This window comes from Parus major, chromosome Z (assembly GCF_001522545.3).
Source record: "Parus major isolate Abel chromosome Z, Parus_major1.1, whole genome shotgun sequence".
NCBI lineage: Eukaryota > Metazoa > Chordata > Aves > Passeriformes > Paridae > Parus > Parus major.
In genome coordinates this window covers 59,379,773-59,400,489 of record NC_031799.1, presented here as the reverse complement: position 1 = coordinate 59,400,489, position 20,717 = coordinate 59,379,773, and the positions used below count along the sequence as shown (strand labels likewise).

General features: G+C 37.1%; 1 protein-coding gene across 9 annotated transcripts in view; it reads right to left on the bottom strand.

Moving 5' to 3' along the window:
• The window catches only part of ADGRV1 (adhesion G protein-coupled receptor V1), a 284,918-nt gene that overhangs the window by 25,248 nt on the left and 238,953 nt on the right, over nucleotides 1–20,717 (bottom strand). For all 9 annotated transcript variants that reach the window (XM_015652741.3, XM_019005246.2, XM_019005242.2 and 6 more), the window contains one exon: nucleotides 15,245–15,366. In XM_015652741.3, coding sequence (XP_015508227.1) covers nucleotides 15,245–15,366 — 122 coding nt within the window. The remainder of the gene's footprint in view (nucleotides 1–15,244; nucleotides 15,367–20,717) is intronic.

Genomic DNA, 20,717 nt, shown 5'->3' with positions numbered 1-20,717 from the left:
CACAGCACTCCAGGTGGGTCCCACAAGAGCAGAGCAGAGGGCAGGATCACCTCCTTCGCCCTGCTGGCCGCGCTCCTTTGGATGCACCCAGAGTGTGTTTGGCTCGCTGGGCTGCGAGCGCACGCTGCCGGCTCCTGTTGAGTTTTTCACCAGCCAGCACACCAAGTCTTTCTCCTCAGGGCTACCCTCAGTCACTGCTCTGCCCAAACTGGGGGTGTGTTTGGAATTGCCACGACCCAAGTGCAGGACCTTGCACTTTGCTTTGTTGAACTCCATGAGGTTTGCATGGACCCACTTCTCACGCATGGCAAGGTTCCTCTGGATGGCATCGCTTCCCTCCAGTGTGTGCAACACACAGCCTGATGTCACCAGAAAACTTGCTGGGGAGGCACTAAATCCCACTAGGCTCAGTCTTCTACTAAAACCCTTGTCTCAAGGCTTTTTTAAGAAAGCTTTCTAGAATTTGCATTTGTGTGTTACAGCTGTTTGTTTTTTTTAACAGAAAAGATCATTGCCACAAAAATTTCCATCAGGGCTTTTTAAACAGACTTAAACAGAAACACCAACTAATATCAAATATATATATATAAAAAAATGAAAATTTACAGAAAATAGAAAGCAAATTAAGTTAACATTGAGGCAATTTCACTGGCTCTAAACAGGGATCCCTCTGCCTCTCTGAGATAAGAACAACACTTGGGGGAGTAATGGCCTATATAACATAACAAAATATATATATATATATATATTACTTTATATTTTACATAGCATTTACTAACTAGTATTTAGTGAAATTGTATGTCAATACATACCAGTGTAATGAAAAAGGATATATGTATTTCAAAACTAAGCAATTGGAACATTTGGTTTCCATGTGCTGGTATATTCATTGAACTTTGCCATAACGTAGCTTTACCCATAATCAGCAAAAAATAGTGTAAGTCATGAAATATGTATCGAAATTGTTGGTTCTCCTTGCATTTGGAAAATGAGAAGCTCCCTTCTCCTTCTTGGAAATTCCCTGAAATGGATGAATACTAGAAATGACCTAAGACATGTTTGCAGCACTTAACGATGTTGAGGATTTTGATATCACCTGGTCTGTGACCCATTCTTGCTATCTGTGGAGCATTTCTTCAGAGGAAAAAATTATAGGAACTGTTGAAGGATAGATGTTCTTCAGCTGTTTTTTGTTGGTTTGCTTTTAGTTTTGTTTCTGTTTTGTTTTGATTTTAGCTTTTATTTTCCTTTTGCTAAGCATAGAACATATGTCTTCCTGAGGTTTTCCACTTTGTTTGAGGACTGCAGATTACTGTCTGCTCTTTTCCAGCACCTTTCTACGGCAATAACTGCTGGCCCTGCAGAAGCATGTTTTCTCATTCCAAAATCATTCAAAGTGTTTGACAGAGCTGTCTGGGCTGCATGGCAAGTCCAGCACAGAGCAAACACAGTCATCAGCTGCAGAGCTGCTGTGTGGATTAAGAGAGTACATGATTATGACAAGCACTTCTTTAATTTTGTTTTTGTTGCTGTTGTTGGTTTTGGGGTTTTTTTGTTTGTTTTGTTTTTTACTTTCATACTTTCTGACTTTGTCTTCCTTTGTACTTTCTTGTTCCCAGTAGTAGCAAGGCAGCTACCAATTCTGCGATTATCCCTCCACCACTCAGAGCTGGGAGAAAATTCCAGCCTCCTTCCTCCCTGCACATATGATCCCAGGCAGCACTGTCTCTGCCTGCTGAGCAGGACCAACAGAAAGAGGTGAGCTCCCACAAGCTTGGAGGTACTTACAGGTCAGACCTCAGGGGGAACACTGACCTACTTCCACCTCCAAAACATGCATGTTCAGATGTCTGCAGAAGCATTTTGTCTCCTTGCTAGTAAGTAAGTAATGAAAAGCCTGGTGAAAGTTAGAAGCAATCTCCTGAGGGAATTTGTAAGACATTCTGAAATGACACAGGGAAACTTTTCCAGGCAGGTGGATTTTGAAGCAATTTTATGTTAAGCAGATTAAACACAAATCTATAAAACCTAGTGACATAGAGAAGTACTGGAATTCTCATAGACTGGTGTGGCAGTGCCATTTAATGTATTTATTAATTTAAATAATTCATATAATTTAATGAATGCAGAAATTTGTAGGGTGATGTTCAGTATTCCATTCCAATGAGAACACTGGGAATGGAAAGAACTTGAGCACACTTCTGCTTTTTCTGCTCTTACATTGGGCAGAATGCCTCCACCACCAACAATGGGATGGTGGTCCTCGATGTAGGGTCCCTCAGAGGACTTCAGTGTAATGTAACATAATGACACTACTTAACTCAGCCAAGCCAGTTTCTCCAAGGCCTCTCTGAGCCAGTTTCTCTCTTTGCCTCTCTCTCCACATATGCTTCACAGCCAGTCCATGTTTCTCCTTAGGAGTTTTCAAAGCTACAGTAGCTTGTGAGGGATTTTTATGGTGCTGTCTGTGCTAAGACATAAAAAATATTTTCAAGTATTTATATATTAATTTGTATTTACCTGTAATTATGTATATCTATAACTATATACAAAACTATGCCTGTGTTTCTGTAAAGGTAACTTAATATTGATAAACCAGCTACAAGACACAATTGTTCTCTGAACACTCAGCAAAAATTCAAGTTATAATTCACTTGAACTTCCACCCTAGATGTAAGGTAACTGCTCCACATAGAACCTTCCTCTGAATTCAGATAGAGGGCTCCTCAAAGCATATGCATTCAGTTACTTGAAACTGCACTCACTGCCTTAGGTGAAGGTTCATGTGCAGTGAATTACTACATGCAAAGATACAGGTAAAATTAGACACAAAATTACATTGCCAGAAGTAAAATTTGTGGCAAGGATGGTACCACTAGTTTCTTTCCTCAAATTTTATCTATTACAAATAGTTTTTACTAAAACTAAGCCAAACCATGTCAGCAAAGTTACTAAACAGTATGCGCTAATGCTCTTTGTCAATGAAAATGAGGGTGGCAATCTAAAAAGAGACATTTCCAGGAAGAGGGTCTTTATTTAGATAGTCCTGAAAATCATTCATCCCACAGCTCCTTCTTCTTTTTACTGTTACAGGAATTTAATGCTCTATTAGAACTAAATTTGGTTTCCAATTAGAAAATACAATCCATTCCAAAAAGAAAGTACTTGAGGCAATACAGACTGAGAGATTGGTGGCAATGTGGTTTAATAAATTAAGAACAAACCAGAAATGTAGGAGCCATTAAATTTGCTTCATACTGCAAATGTGCTGACCCCAGAAAAGTCACTTATCTTCTCATTGGTTTTATTCTAGCTATCTATAATGAGATGATAATACCCATCTCTGTAGACTGACAGGCAGACAGATATGGCTACCAACAGGTGACCTACAAAAAAAAATTTAAATAAAAAAAATTTAGTCTGTTTTTCATATATTATTGTATACTATTGTGATGATTTGCACAAGCAGAAAGTTATTATTTGTGTTCTTTGAAATTTCTTCTCAACATATGAACTTATAATTTAGTAATATATAAATTAATAAATTAATGAATTAAATTAAACTAAATTTAAATTAAAATTAGTGAAAATATTACATTTCCAAGGTCTTATCTTCTATATTTTTAAATTTCTGTAGATTTATCTAAATATACCAAATGGTTATGTGGTTTTCTACGAACATATTTGCTGAGAGGCAAAATCAACAAAATTTTCTTTAATTTAAATATTTTAAAGTTTCATAATCTACTCTAAAGAAAGTTTGTCAGTTGCATTTCATGTGTCCTCAAGGAAGGTAGAAGAGTTAAGCTGTTTTTCAAGGGCTTCGTATAATAACTTTGGACAAAACTTACCACACACACCTAGATCTCGGTTAAAATGCTTTCTAGATTATTTCTTAGAGTTTAGACTATGTCTTTAGACAGTGACTTCTAATAAAACCTTCAAGTGGTCCAAAAATCTCATCATGACTCCATGGCCTCACTCGGAGCTTTGTCTACATTGTCTACAAAGACCATGTGGAAATGTGGATAGAAATAATTTGTTTCTCCTTTTGAGATTACCTATTTCTTGGGGGAAAATGAAAAAGGATTCTGAAATAACCCAAAAAATATTGGGATGGGTGATTTCACACTTTCTGTTTTCAATGAATGCAATGTCCTGATTATAATTTTTTTAAAATCCAGGCAAAAGGGGATAAAGATGCTTAACAACAGTGTTGTCTTTGTGATGACATCACAGAGCCTAAATACAGAAATGTTATATTAAGTGAAAGCAGGAACTTCACATGCTTCTGGTGAAGCATTCTCTGAAATCACATTTCCCTCCTTGCTGGCCACAAAAAAAGCGTTTGGAAGTCAGTTTGATAAATTAGGCACCCAGTGATGGGGAGTGTGACTAACCCTTTTCTGTTCACTAAAGAAAATTAACCTAGAGAATTGGGAACAGATCTGTAAATACATATTCCTTTTATGAAGTAAAAATTTCTGTCACATATGTTGGCCTACTTGGCTAATAATGGGGGAGACAGACAAGCTAATGTGAAAATAGCAAAGCTTTAAAGGAAAGCATTAGTCTCCATGGTGAGAACCACCTGCTAACTTTCAGAAGTCAGGAATGGGAAAAAGGTTCTGCAAGACCTGCTGGCTCTGCTTTACTCGGAATGGAATCACTCTGTGTATTAAAATGCCAATTTTCTCTTTTCTGGAACTCTTCTGGGGCATAAGAAACATAGAAATTTCAAAATCTACCATCAGTTATGCAGAGTATTTGAACCTATATATGGGTAAGTCGCAATTTTCACCTTGCTTTACTCTTTCATATTTTTTGAAGTACAATGAAAACATTAGCAAGTCTCCAGTAGATTATGTACTTTATTTACACACAGTCATAGGTGCCCATACACTGAAAATAAATGGTAGCCCTCTCAAACTAAATCTTCTGACCACTCTTCTTTAAGAAGATAAATAGAGAAAAAAATAATTCAGTGTGATTGCTAGTTTTGTAATTGAGGATCTTTGTCACTAAAACTTTTTATGTCTCTGCTGCAACAGCAAAACAACATATCTGAAGATTTAAACAATCGGCTGTCAGTACAAGTTGATATGATGCTTTTTTAAATCCAATTGACTTTTGTAAAGGCAAAAGAAAAAGAGCAATGCTTGACATTTTGCTGCAAATAAAGAAAATATAATTTAGCAATTTTCTTCTAACTGTGGTTAGCTCCAGTTTCACAGTTGCTCAACTCCTTCCAGACCCAAAAGATTTGCAGTCCTCATATGCATCAGAAAACCTCCTGAGAGAGCTGCTCCTAAGCAGTTATATTCAGATCTCACATCTAACTGTTGACATCTTCCCTTTTGGAGAATAAAATCCATCACCAAAATTCGATATGAAAAGGAAACATTGGCAACATTACATTCACATACTTTCAAACAAACCAACTTATAAATTATTTATAACAGTTAACAGTGCAGTTAACACATTCCTTAAATTCACTGACTTTTTGTTAACAGATGGGAACACTGAAAATCTTTAAGAACTTAGTGGTCTGAGGTCACACTACAGTCAGTGTTTCTGAGCAGGTTAGATGTTTAAGCGTTTGTTGTCCCACAGCTGTCAGTGCTATTAGACGCAGGCAAAGTGAAAGTATCTATGAAAGATGCTCAATGCTTTGTCTGTGCCCTCACATCACACTGCCTTCTGAACAGAACCAAGATGCTGGAACTCAAAAAGTTGTTCTTAATTAAATTAAATTCTGAAAACATACTGAAGTCACTAAAACACTAGGTTACACTGTTTTTCACACAAGATGACACCAGTGTGATTATACAGCTGCTGGATCAAGGCAAATATGGACACAGGCAATAAATGACAGATAACATGTGACATACTTTCAGGCTTCTGAAATAAGATTTTCAAATCCTTGCTCACCACTTAAGCTTTTTTCTTCCTACTGCTACAATAAATGGAATTCATTTCTTTGAATAATGAGCTTAGAAATGTCCACAGGATCCCAAATAATGCAACACCAATACCCTTAACAATATGATCTAAATTGCTCTTGTTTACAGAGTGAGCATTGTATTTGCTTCTTTCAGACCTACATTATGCTGCTGATTTGCATTTGTCCTGAGGTAATATATAGGTAATGTATACATACATATAGCTGATCAATTTATAGCAAAAATTCTTTCACTACTCACATCTTAGTACATAATTCTGCAGTTGGTGTGGTTGGATCTCATATAATTCCTATTAAGTCATTCTTCAGACTTACATTCATCCATTTCATTATGTAGAATACATCAGTCTTCTGAATAAACAATATCTAAATCTCTGTAATAAAACAGCTATACTAGCATTTCTTCTATACTAGATTTCTTCACAAGGAAAAATCAAGTAAAGGTTAGTATTAAGATCTACTATTACTATTTTTTATCTTTCTCATTTTATTTTCACCATATTTTTTCCTTAACTCTTACACCCTCAGTTTTGCTGAGAAGCTGTATTTAAATACCTGCCTATGAGTTAAACAGATCTGCTGCTTTTATTTTGTCCAGGTTAGCAGATAACAGTTTGGATTAGTATGATAATGTTAATACATCCAAACCAGGTATTATTTACTGTATCTGTATTTGAACTGTAAAACTGCTATCAAATGAATAGGCTTCTAGTTGCCAAAATCAAAACACAAAATATATGATGTAACTGAACCACTACTGTAGCAGAAAGAAGTTTTGCTGATGTATAGAATAATTCTCCCAGCATTATTTCATGGATTTTTTCTTCATTCTATTCCAAACCACTCTTGAGTTAAAGACAACCTATTTTTATATCACATCACTGTTTCAAAGAGTCACTGTTTCTTTTGGCCAGGTACCTTCTTTTCAGTCCACACCAACAACCAGGACATGAGAACACAGTCTTCATCTGCACCAGTGGAATTTTAGGCTGGATATTAGAAAGAGTTCTCCAGAGAAAGAGTGATGTGGCATTGGAATGGACTCCCCATGATGGCAGAATCATGATCCCTGGAGGTGTTTAAGAGAAGACTGGACATGGCATTCAGTGCCATGATCTAGTTGACAAAGTGGTGTTGGATCACAGGTTGGACTCTGAGCTCAAAGGGCTTTTCCAACCTAGCAGATTCTGCGATTCATTAGAGGAAAGCACTTCTAAAAAGAATCCATTAAAGAGTTTCTTTTAGGCTAATTTTGTCCTAATTTGGAAAACTTCTGATTCCTTACTTCATTAGCCAGCAAAGTCATTATGAACTGTACTTAAAGAACTGCTCTGTTCTCACTGTAAAATAAGTATTTGCAGTTTATGTGCATTTAGATTAATACCAGTGCTTTTTTTAAACTGCTATTAGAAAAAGTTGCCAAAGACTGGTCTCATGGATGGTTTCAAGATGATTTTGAGTATTTCTAGGTAGGAAAACTTGTTAAATGATCTCTATTTTTTTTAAGTTTGGAACTCCTTCTGAACTCCCACTGATGGCTGTATGCAATAACTTTACATACATGATGGAAGTTCTTTCATGGTTTATTCTATAATGACTGTGTGATTGATCACATAAGGACCAACCTGACTTGATTTTATTTTTCCCAATCTGTATATATTTTTCATACCCTTTCCTGTGCTCTTTTACCAATTCAAAAGTCATCTACAAATCATGGCTGGGTGGTGGTCCTTTAAATCACATTCCTTCCACCCACTTCAGATGGATGACATTACAAAAAATTAAACAATTTCCAAAGGTGACACCTGTTTAAAATGTATTCTAAGTCAAGGATACAATAAAATAAGTAAGGAGGTCTTTATATTGCATACACTTCAGGGGGGAAAAACATTTATTAAGTCAATCTTTACTGAATTACAGCTATTTCAGTGTTACTTCATGAAACACTTAATGAAATCTTAGCTTATAATGGAGTCTGTTAAAATTGCATGTCATGAATATGTTGAGTAATAATGAAATTATGAGAGATAGAATAAGTAGAGCATTCACTCTATCTGTAGTAGTTGCTTGAAGGCCACTGAAACTGTATATAAAATAAGGAAAATAATGAAATTCTTTTTACATGAATTTTGCGAACTCCTAATTTTACAAACTCCCAGATAAGGACTTATATCAGCCCTTACAGATGAAATAAGGCTTCATCTGTATTTATGATAAAGAAAAGGAGAAAATATCCTTTTCATACTGGTGAAACATCAGGTTTATACAGCATAGATGGTTCTTGTGCAGGAAATATGTGGGTGGAAGAAAAGGGAATGGTTCTTTTCCTAGAGGGTATTGAAACTTCACATGCATTTATTTCACAGAAAAGTTCAGATCAGCCTCCATAAGGCAACAATGTTCAGCAGAAAGATATGTATGCACAGAGACCACTCTGCAGTGCTGAAACATATGAAACTGTATCCACTGCTTCAAAGTAATTCCAAAGGATGAAGTCTTATTTAAACTTTCTTACCTCTATAATGCCCAGATTTTGGGGGTTTGTCATTAGTTCTGTAGTATTTGTTGTTTTCCTGAAAAATGGGCTCAGTCCATGTAACTGGTGTTCATCTACCACAGTGAATCAGTTGTGAATAAGGAAACACTGGCTGGATGGGATGTCTGAAAGTCATTCAGTAGACTCAGAGTCCACTAATCAGGTCAGTATAACCTTGTCTAGATGAATTATAAAACCCTACAACAGTGAAGATTCCAAACCTCCTTGGGAAACAGTTCCAGTTCCCTACTTCCTTCTCATGAATTATTTTTCTGATATCCACTCTGAACCTCCCACACCAAAGTTTCGTGGCAATGTGCCCGTGCTGCTGTTACTTGGGGGTACAAAGACAGAGTGGAAGTGTATGAAAATGTAATTTTTCAACCACTTTATAAATATCTGCATGCTGGTATTACATTTTCCATTGGTATCTTCCTCAGCTGACTAGATAAACCTAGCTCCTTTAGGCACTGCTCAAAGGACACGTGCTCCATCCATGCCTCTGTCCAGCATGGTAGCCTTCACTCGGGCACCTACATTTTCTCCAGGTCTCATGGGGACTCCAAAACTGGATGTATGGCTCCACTCTGAGTGCACAGGCATGATAATGTAATCCGATGGATGAATTCCTTCTCATGAAGTCTGGTATATTCTTTCCCAAATTCCCTGGAGGAATTTAATTTTCCCTAGTACTGTAAGTCCCCAATTTTTTGGAGTTATGCTTTGCCCTCCTAAAATTTGAGAACAATGTTATATTTTCCTTGCTATCATGCTTATCTCCTCAGTCACCTCAGCATTTTTGGATCAAACACTTTCAACTCCATCAATCAATGGTCTTAAAATAACAGTAAAGAATTCAGTAGTTTAAATTTAAAGGCAAAAAAATAAATTGATTCTATGTTATGATTATACCAAGATACTTCTTGTACCTGCACTGTTGAGGAAAAAAAAAAAAAAGAGAAGGAAAAAAGCTATTTATGGTGACACAAAGAGATTGGCAACAATGAAAAAAAAAGTGATTTGTTACAGATTGCAAACTATCTTGATTGGTTTTTTATTCTTCACAGTAAGAAAAGCTGACTCATATTGATGGCAAGTGAGAAGAATATGCCTGATCCCAAGTCCTTTTCGGTGGATTAACTTCCACTGATTGCAGAAGTTATAGCTGCATTTCTACTTGTTATGTGCTACATTATTCTGGCCATTACTAACACCTTCTGAGGAAAATGGCTAAAAAAGCTTTTTAACCTTCTCTTGCAAAAAATTGCTGTTAAGACACTCTTCCTGAAATAAATTATTAATGTAAAATTCTTCAAAAACATATGGAGGAACTTCACAGATGCTGGAAGATTTAAAATGTTATTTAATTATTGTATTTGTTTTTTAGGAAATGTATTATAGTCACATTTTTCTATTTTAAGTGAATCACTGAAAAGTCTACATGTTTTATTTGTGATTAGTTGAAAATTCAGTAAATCAAAACCCACTTGAGTACACTCTTTCACTTTGTATTATTTAAAGATATAAACACAGCTCTGAACACAAGCTACTCTTCTGACATCAATTTCTCATGTACATTTAAAAGATACTCAATTATACCCTAACTATGTTTCCTGTTTACTTGACACTACACTCTTTTTTTTTTGTCTTCAGCTATAGACTGATTTTGTGTCCATTATGTATGGACTTGAATAGCTAAATGGAATTTTTTACGATCATTTATAAGTAATTACAGATATGTAATTACTTATATGTAATTACATATCTGTAACATATAAGTAATATGTATGTATATGTAAACATACATATAAGTAATATGTATGTTTCAAGTGGTAACGAGGAACAAAGAGGACTCTTCTTTAAGACAGAAGTTGTAAACATTGAAAAAGGGATATAAAACTGTTGTATTCTTTTAATTCACAGTGTAATCAAGTCTCGTGGACAGCTTTGTATGTTTGCACAGCTACTATAATGCATACCCAATGCTACTGTCCAATCAAGATTACAACCCAGAAGTTCAGCTGATGTCAAAAAGTGTTACGTTTCAAAAGTGACATGATTTCTTTACTTGCTTTATTGCAGTTATTTGTACTTAAAAAAAATGCACATGGTGAACAGCTTTCAAGGTTAAGTGAACGGCTCTAAGTATGCTATTGTCTTTCCTCCCAGGTAAGAATCCAAGCCACCAGAAACAGCTCTGTTGAACAGATGTCAAAATGCAGATGAGAATTGCTTTGGATGTGTAATTTGTTTTGTGTCTGGGGTAGTATTTTAATTGTTTGGCTTGTGTTTAACTGTGTTTGGTTAGTGCACTCAGCTGACCAGAAGATTTGGTTGGACTGTATCTACTTGCACAAGCATATATCCTTTTCTGGATATCCTTGATAAAATTGTAGTTCATCAAAGTAAAAAGGCATTACTATGAGATCTTCACTGCCTTTTGTTGGGCTTACTTGCAGTGTAGAATCACCTTTTGCAGATCTGTAGGCAGCCCTTTACAGCCTGCCACATTTACCCATATCTCATGCCTAGAGAAGATGTCATAAGACAAAGGAAGTGAGCCTATTTATAGTGGTGCCCCTCTTTGTGTCCCCTGGCTACATCCCAGAGTTGAATAGTATGTTCTAGGAAAAAATACATATTTCATTTGAGATGGTACTGGCATGAGCTTATAAACTGTGTCCTTTTGTTTATACTTTTTCCTGCATAATATAATGCAGCAATTTACAAAACAGTGTATCTTTACTTGCTTTCTACTATCATAGTATGTGGTATTTTTAAAACTTTATTTCTCCTTCCAAACCTGTGTCATCTTGATTTCTCTTAGTATATTTTCTACTGTTTCATTATAATATTTGTTGATTTTTTTCCAAGATACCTACTAGTTTTCTTTGGTGTCTTATCTCCTTTTCTACTCAAGCTAGCCTTTCCTTCCATTCTAACTTGTCCCAGCTATTTAAATTATCTTAATAATTTGTTTAATTAATGAAGTTTAATCTCATCTTCTCGAGTCAAAGTCAAGTTTGGATGTGCACCTGTTCACTTGTTTTCTGTATGCCCATATTTCTTGTTAAAGGCTTTTCAGATATTTGTACCTGAACTTCTGAATCTTCTTTTATTGCAATCCAATAAAATTGACTTTTAGAACTTTTTGAAAACTTTGCCTCTAAACTGAAACATTGTGTTAGGCAAGTCAGCCTATTCACCCAGTTTGGAAAACCACCAGTCAACTCTTCCATATTTTTCCTGTGGTTTCCTGGGAAGAAGTACTTTGCATGTAACACTGATGCTTATTACATGGGCTTGAGTTGTCCAGTATGCTCAAACACAGAACAGGAAGATATTTAACCCTTATCTGCATCATCCAAAACAAACACAAATTGGTTTTTTGAACACTGTTGTTGATAATGGGTTAACTAGTAGTTGCAATTTATTTTTTCTCCCGATATTCCTGAAAAATTGAGGTTTTATACTGTTATGGGTAATACCACAGCATTTCATACTATTAACATTTCAATTCGAAATTACTTACTGAAAAATTTAATTAAATTATTGCTGAGGCAGGAGAGTTGTGGGGCTTATTGCAAGGAAACCATGACTGGGGTAGCTGTGGCATACCTAAACCCTTGTAGTTTACAATGTAGATACACCCTAAGTTATAGAGGATGGAGGTGTGTACTGCAGTTTGCTGGAAATATAGCCAAAGAATTATCTAGATTATAATAATCTTAGATTATACTAAGAAAGTCAGCTGCAGAGAATAGCCTAGGAACAGGCTTCAAGCCTTATTTTGACCCCTTTGCAAACAATGGGAAGAGGTCCACCCACTGCCCTGAACTTTGGATCCATCAAATGCAAATATGCCTCTGTTGACATCAGCTACACAAATCAGAAACACTCCCCTAACTGCATGAAAAACATGCATTTGTGATTGTTTAGATGGGTATAGTACATGCAAAAGATCTTGTGAATTGCCAAATATTTGAGAGAAGTACTCAAGATAGCAGCTTACTCTTTCATTCCTGACCCCAGAAAAACACGCATCTTGTGAATAAATCCACAGTGACAATCATAAGTTAAGAAAAGAGGTAAACATTTTTTCTGTTTCACAAGGGAAAAGATGAGGAGCCAAGACTTATTACGCAAGAGCAATAGAGTATGTTTCTGCATCACAGATGCTCTCTGGAGAGGACAATTAGACGCATACTGCTAAGGAGTCCAAAATACCAGATATCCCAAGCACACTTCTTTCTCTTTCATGGTTTTATAAATGTACTTTTTATTTTGTAAATCAGCTACTGCCCTCCCATTTGCATGTTTACTGGTGAAGTTACAGAGAAAGGGTTGCTTTCCCCTCCATGCACTAGAATAGCTCTTACTATAAACTTGTCTCTGATGGGAACTGTTTCCTGCAGGAAGTGCTTGGAAACAATTTGTACTGAGTGGATGACTTTTCAAGCAAGTGCATTTCCTGGGAAATGCATGTCATAAGGCTAAACAAACACAATGGATAATATTCAGTGTCCTTTCAATTTCGTCCCATTTCCTTTCCCAGTCACAAACAGATGGGCTAAGATTAAATCTTCAAAGGACACTGGACATGAGATGGATAAACGTGGCTATGGATAGCCTGTGGGTCAGAATGACTCTCAGCAGGAAGTGTGTACTGCCCAAGACCAGCCCCTCATCATGGGAACATGGTCTAAAAATCCTTTCTGAAGCTACACCTGCCTATAGCAAAACCTTCATTTTCTCCAGTATTAGTAATATATAATTATGCTCTACACAAAGACTTTGCATACTGGTATTTTCTCTAAGTTAGTTAGTTGCATCTGATTATTTGATAAAAATCACAGATTAAAGAAATTTACAGACTTTTCACCTTGTTCCTTTCCCTGGTTTTCATTTCATGCTACATGTCTGGCCACCTGAATCATACAGCAGTTTTTCCATTTATTGACTAGATAAATCCTGAATTCAAAAGGTAACAGTCAGTATGGGATGGTTATTTAAAATGTAGGAGCATTCCAGGAAATATTTTTAAACCTGTTTCATTATGAAGATTTACAAAGCACCAAAGACAATCATCTACTAAAATAAAAAAATCAGAACTGTAGTACTGTGAAAGAGCCACTTTATTTTTTAACTTCTCCTTTTAAGTATATGGTAGCTTTAAACGTAAAAAAACCAGTTTATAGTTATAAAATGTAGTGGATGCTGTCCTACTATGTTTTGCATTTCAAAAATCCAAGGATAAAAATCCACCTTTAAAGTGGGGAGTATAAGTTATTAAATTCCTTAAAGCTGAAAATAGTTTTTGTTTACTACTGTTTGAGTTGGAGCTCCAGACATACATGTTTTAATTTAAAATAATAAGCGGGAAGAAACTATTCATTTGAAATGTTTTCAGCTCCTTTGAAGAAAAGATTTATTTCATATTTCAGGTTTTACTGATTCTCTAGGGCTAGAAATACTAAAAATAACAGCTTTTTCTTCCTGATGTGGAAGATCAACACTGATGTAATGTGAATAGAGATGCTGCATTAACTTATGCAGGCCTGTTGACACATACAGTTTTTTTCTAAGATATTAGTAACTATCATTAAGGAAAGAAGCCAAAAAAATACCACATCTATTGGTGAAGCAGAGCCAATATATGTCAATATACATATAATAATTAAATGACAATATATACAGAAAAATCAAATACATTACAAGGAGAATAAAATACATTTTTTCCTCAATTAAAAAAATATTTCTGAGAAGTAATTTTGAAAGTGTTTTAATACACCTAAGGAAATGCCCACATTTTGAATTTAAAATAAATTCATTTTGTGAAAATATGCCTTTTTTTAATTGATTAATTTTTATTTGATGGGGCATAAAGATTTTTAATATTGGGAAATAAAAGGTGTCACAGAGATTTCTGTTCTAAAAAGTAAGAAGGGCATACTGGAGTCCAGAAGAACTCGTCCTCCAAAGATTTTGAAATATAATTTTAAATGTCCTGCTAATTTCACTGTTTTCAGACATCAGAGGTATTTTCCCATCTGTGATATAATAACCTTTATTCTATAAATAATTCTGCAATATGCACTATAAATGAAGTGCAATGCTCTTAAGAACCCAGTGGGAACACTTATATGGGTGAAATTTTGGAAAGAGCTATTTGCATTTTTTATTAGTAGTGATAAACATTTAGTCTTTGTTTCTATTTCAATAAAAGTTATTTGCTTTATCAATATATATGCTACATGAGAAAAGCTAAGCCTCAAGGCTCACCGCTTACAATGGAAAAAAAATTCAGTCACAGAATTTAATTTTTTTGTGTGGTTGTTATTATTATTATTATTATTATTATTATTAACATCTACAGAAAATTTACATACTTGGTGATTTTTGCAAGGGCTGCAGATACTTCACTTTTGCTGGTATAATTATCTCAGTAACACTACATACAGAAGCAAGTAATTTTCTTTCAGAGTGCATTAGCTGTGAAATGAAATCTACTGCAATTATAGTGCTATTGTTTAAAAACAATGCATCATTTGTTTTAATAAGCATTCCATATATCAGTTTGAGAAATAAACAGAATACACATTTCCATACTGTGACAGTGAATTCACTGACTGAATGCTCAGCTGGTGAAGCCAAAATGACAAATGTGAGTGGAGAAGACACCCTCTTCATGTGCCCCTTCAGTGTGAGTCAGCAAGAAGACCAAAGGACCAGATGCTGGCTCTTACCTGCAGACTGTTGAAGATGATGAAGAAGACTAACATCCAGAGGTGCCGGTAAGCCATGTGCAGTCCTCCCCACAGCCAGGTGATGGAAATCAGGGCAAACAGGTACAAGACCAAGGGGATCTCTGCAAACCACAAACACAGCGTTTCAGCTGCTGCACCCTTGGAAAAAACACTTCTTAAAGCATTACTGACACAGAACGTGGTTTTTCTGTCTGTGCCAAACCTTGGAGCTTTTTCTCCAGTGGTGGGCAGCTCTTCTCCTGCTCCAGTTGGGTGGGGGTCCCAGGGCTTCTATGACCCTGCCCTGGGATCAGAAGACCAGCAGACAGACACTGTAAGGAGTCTGGGAGGTATGAGGGGAAGAAGAAGCACAGCCCAGCTCAGCAAACCAGGTGGTGGAAGAACACACATGAAGTCAAAAACCATGCTGAACTTTGGAGAAGAATGGAAGAAATCTTGGCAAGCTGTATATATTTGAAAGTAAATAGATTTCTAAGAATTGAGAGGAAAGAGAAAAGTGTTATGGTGTGTTGGTTTTCCATAGCTTGATTTTTTAGTGAAGAAGGAAGAAACCAGCCACGGAAGTGATTTTTTCTCGTGGGAAGCTGCTGGAAGCTTCCTCCATGCCTGACAAAGCCAATTGCGGGCTGGCTCTGAAAGAAGACACGCTGCCAAGCCAATTGAAGTAGTTGCTGCTACCTCTGTGATGACATTATTTAAGAAAGAAAGAAACACATGGAAGTACCCTTTTTTCCCCTCCTCTCAGGGCTGTCAAGGAGGCCGCCGAGGCCCTTCCTAGTGCAGCCGGGCCCCTGTGGCTGGTCCTGTCTCAGCGTGGCCCGCACGCTTGCCTGGCCGCCTTTGCCTGGCCGTGCTGAGGGCACAGGGGCAGCGGCAGCGGCTCCTCTGTCCTGGTGCCCGGCACCAAGAGAGCCGCTGGATGCAGCCGGAGCTGCGGGGACCAGGCGGGCGGCAGCCAGGGCCACAACGAGCCATTCCCCGACGTGGAGCCCGGCCGGGATCAACCTTGCAGCACTGCTAAACCCTCTGAGAACCTCTCGTGGACAGAACTCGAGAACGGACAAACCTGCGGACACCAATTCTCTCCCCAGTCAGAGAGAAGGAAAAGGCGAGGACACGTGAGGAGAACAAGGCGACACCAAGGCCGCTGAAAGGAGGGAGGGGCAGGAGGTGCTCCAGGAGCTGAAATTCTTCTACAAGCCATGATGAGGACTAGAATAGAACAAACTGGTTCCCTGTAATTCATGATGTGCGTGGGGGGAGGCAGAGGCACTCACTGGAGTGTGTGGATGCTGGAAAGCTGCAATCTAGTGGGAAACTCGAAGAGAGAGAGAGAAGATAGAGAAAGAGAACCCTTGCTTCCTGGAACAAGTCATCCTTAAAAACGACACACCATGAGATAAACTGACCCACGCCATGTAGCTCGAGAAGGCTGCTTTGCCCGTGGGAGGACTCACGTTACAGCAGGTTGGACAGGACCGCTGCTCCTGGAAATTGGAACCACCTTGGAGAAGTTCACTAAGAACTGTCTCCCATGGGAAGGAAATAACCCCATGATATAACAGAAGAGACTCCTCTCCCTAAGCGAAGTGCAGAAAGATTTTTAGAAGTCACAAACTGACGAGAAACCCCATATTTTGTCTCCCTGCACAGTTGTGGGAAGGAAAGAAGGGCTGGGGGGGATGGGGGGGTGGTGCAAAGATGCTCTAAAGGTTCATTTTAGTTCTCATTACCCTCTTTTAATTCTGTTAATATTGTTTTTCTTCATAGTTTTTAAGTTTTGAACATATTTTGCCCTTACAGTGTTTTCTCCTAATCTTTATCTCACTCCATGAACTTTTAAGTTTTTTTTCTTTTCCCCCTCTGCTCAGCTGCAGCAGAAGAGAATGAGTGAATGATTTTTCGTAGGTGCCTGGCTTCTAGCCAGTGTCAGACCATGACGCATGGATACATAAACACTCCCAGCTCTGACCACTTACAGGGTTGTAGGAAATTATAAGAATAGCTTATTCTTTGATTAGTTGTTATTTCCCCCTTCAAATCAAACATAAGACATCTGACCCCATAAAACTTAAAGTGACAGCCTCCTCTCCGCCTAGTAGAACCCCAAGATAGACTTTGAACCAGTAAATTTCATTCACCTTCAAAAATATGTGCAGAATCTGTCTTTAAGGATGCATCCATACATCTCCATTTAATAATGTAAATTTTATAATGTAAATTTATATTCCCCAGTGTATTTGCAGCACAAAATATTTAGGGAATCCTGGCAGGAAGACGTCTGCCTGGACAAAGTTTGCAATAAGGACATAACAAAATAATAACAAAAGTTAGTTTTTACCCCCACATATTTCTCCTACTGACAGGAGCCAGTCCCTCGTGTTACCATGTTTGCAGCAGAATGCAAAGTCCATGTTTGCCAGGTTTGCACACCTCAGGGACAGAGGTGCTTGGCCAGGCATTGCCCCTCTCCACATTAGTTTGCATCAGCAAAGAGTGGGGATGTGTTTTTGACAGGTGTTGATCCAGAAACAGCAGTTTGGGAGCCCTTTAGCCATTTTGTTTAATACTGTAAAAATAGTAAGGGCCTTCTGAATGTACAGAATACCCCGTCATACAGACTTTTTTTTAACAAGCATAAAGATGCCTGCTTTTTTCTACATACAGTTTATGTTTCTGTTTTTTCCTTTATTGGTAACAATTGCCTCGTTATCAGTATTGCAAAAAGCTAATAGAGAGTTGAAACTTTGGCAGCATTTAAAGCCTTGGATATCTGAGTTTTGTATACCCATTTGTTGAATTTTGATCCAACAAAAGCTCAATAATCAGAGTAAATGTATCAGAAAATAAGCAATAATTTGTTTTTTAGGTTTGTAAAATCAGAATTGCACAAAGGAAAAGAATGCCAATAAATTTGGACCAAAATAGTCTAATTATTTGTAGTTTTCTTCATATGAAAATAAAGCCAACAACCCCATCCCATAGAAACCCCAAAGGGTTATTCTGGGCAGATGAACCTTCACTGACATGAAGGTTTTACTCTTAAGTCCAAGTGGAAGCAGTTGCTTCTAGAGTACTTGGATAAACCTTAGTAGACAAGACTGATGTGGAGAAGTCAGCTCAACACTACCGTGATGTAACTGATAAGCAGTTCTGTTGGATATTATATAATTAAAATATAATATTATAAATATTACTGTTACTATTAAACAATCCAGCCATGCTGGTTCACATTTTTTGTACACTTATCACACCATTTTTTAATACTAGGAGTGATGGAAGGCTTTATTTAAGCAACAGATAGTCCATACCCTCCATAAATATATATAAATGTATATATGCATGCATGTATCATTGTCCTGACTGTTCATGTCTTTCCTTGATATATGTCTCCTTTTCCTTAATATAAGCTTAAGGAACACTGGCAGAGTTGACAAACTCAATACAGATAAATGCAGCTTATGCAGCTTTAGTTGCAGGGTTTTTTTAGAGTTTGAAAACTTAGCATAGTCCAACTTGATATTTAACTAGGTGAAATTGCATACATTCAATTTACCAAACAACTGGAAGCATCCCGTTTGTCACTCCTTCCTCATTGTTGAGATCACTTCCTTGTTAATCTATAAAATTAATTTTTTGTTCTGAGGGCTGCAGTATGTTGCAATAATTTATTAAGGGTAGTAAAATTGTAGTTTATTACACTAGCGGAGTCCTTAAAGTGAGCACAAGGTTTTGAATGTGATTCACACAAAAAAGTGACAGTGAGAATTTGAAAGATAGGCTGCAATATTTTCATTATGGGTTTTGATTAGATTACAAAATTTGTGAACCAGGAAAAATATGAGGATGATGGAAAAATTTCATCACCTCATCAGGAACCTAAAGGGAACTGTACTGGGTATATAAAAAGTTTGTCTGGCCTTGCCTTCAAGAAGGGCCAAAAGAGTTGGCCAGATATGATACTTCTCCCAGAAATTCTCACATTTACAACTCAAGATCTTCCCTAACCACGCACAGGGCTTTTTTTGCTATTTGGTAATCTTCAGGGGACTTTTCTTTTACAAAATCATATTGAACTTTGATAGTTCAGAGGAATTATCAGTGCAAGGAACTCTACTATAACATCATAGGATTCAAGTGATAAAATGCCACATTGCCCAGCTGAAAAAGCTGTCAGACTTGTGTTTCCTATTTGGTTTCCTTACAGTAGAAGCAAGAACAAGAAATATCAGGAAACAAAACATGGAACACTTCCAAACAGTTATGATTTCACCTGCAGTGGTTTTAAGTTTGCAATAAACATAACCCTCCCAATTCTATATTTCTGAAAAAAACCTCACAAAGAAAAGAAAGACAGTTTAAAGTTTCTGTATTTAAACTGGTGACAGTTTAAATGCATCCTCTGTTGCATTATAGAGCACCTGAAAATGTCCCTACTTATAGGAGACAGAGGTTAGACTGGATGACCTTTAAAAGATGCTTCCAACCCAAGCCATCCTATGATTCCATGACTTATAATGAACTACTGAGAAAAATAATCTCATGATCTCCTATGTCTACACCCAAACCTACTGCAACCTTAGCCGGCTGCTTACTGCTGTCTACCCCACAGGACTGTGTATCCAGTCAGCCTGTACATGCTTCTTCCGAAATGAGAACTGCAACACTTGCTATATTTGTGTGCCTGAAAGGACTGGAAAAGTGGTGATAGATACTAAATTTAAGAGCACAGGATGGAACCACCTAAAAAAAAAAAAAAAAAAAAGAAAAAGGAACACTATTTTTCAGTACCAAGTGCATCCTATCCATCAGCACCATTCATATGCATGATACATCTCTTCACCTCTTTTGGAAATTGTGGGAAGGGGATGTCTGCCAGCTTATGCATCTGAGAGCACTAATGAGAACACTAAAAGCCATGTGGCCTCTTGGTAGTCCAAGACTGGGAGGATGAGCAGCTTTGAAGAAGAAGTGGAAACGACTGTGAAGATGAACAAGACAGCATGAGCCTTGCACCATGACATGCTGTCACATTTTCAATAGCTCATCTAACAGCAAGTTGAAGATTGAGGTGGATTCAAATATTTTCAAATATGGCATTATTACTTCACTAATGAAGTGACAGTTCCCATGATTGCTTTCTTATCCCTGTGTAATGCCTGTTGATTATGAATGAATAGTTTGACACTGCCTACTGCAACCTCTTTTACCAGGGTGGGAAAAAGCAATGGAAAACTTCCTATACAATTTCAGTCAACAACTGCTCATGGTGCATAGTGAAAAATTCTTGAAAAATGCCTTTCTATTGCAAAGAGTTTTTTTTATTTAAAGTTAGGAAAAGTTAGGAAGAGCAATGGACAAGCACTTAGAAAATCTACATTCTGAATTAATCAACAACTCACTTAAACAAAGGTATCAAAGCAGAAGTATAGGCCCTATGAAATCCCTCCCT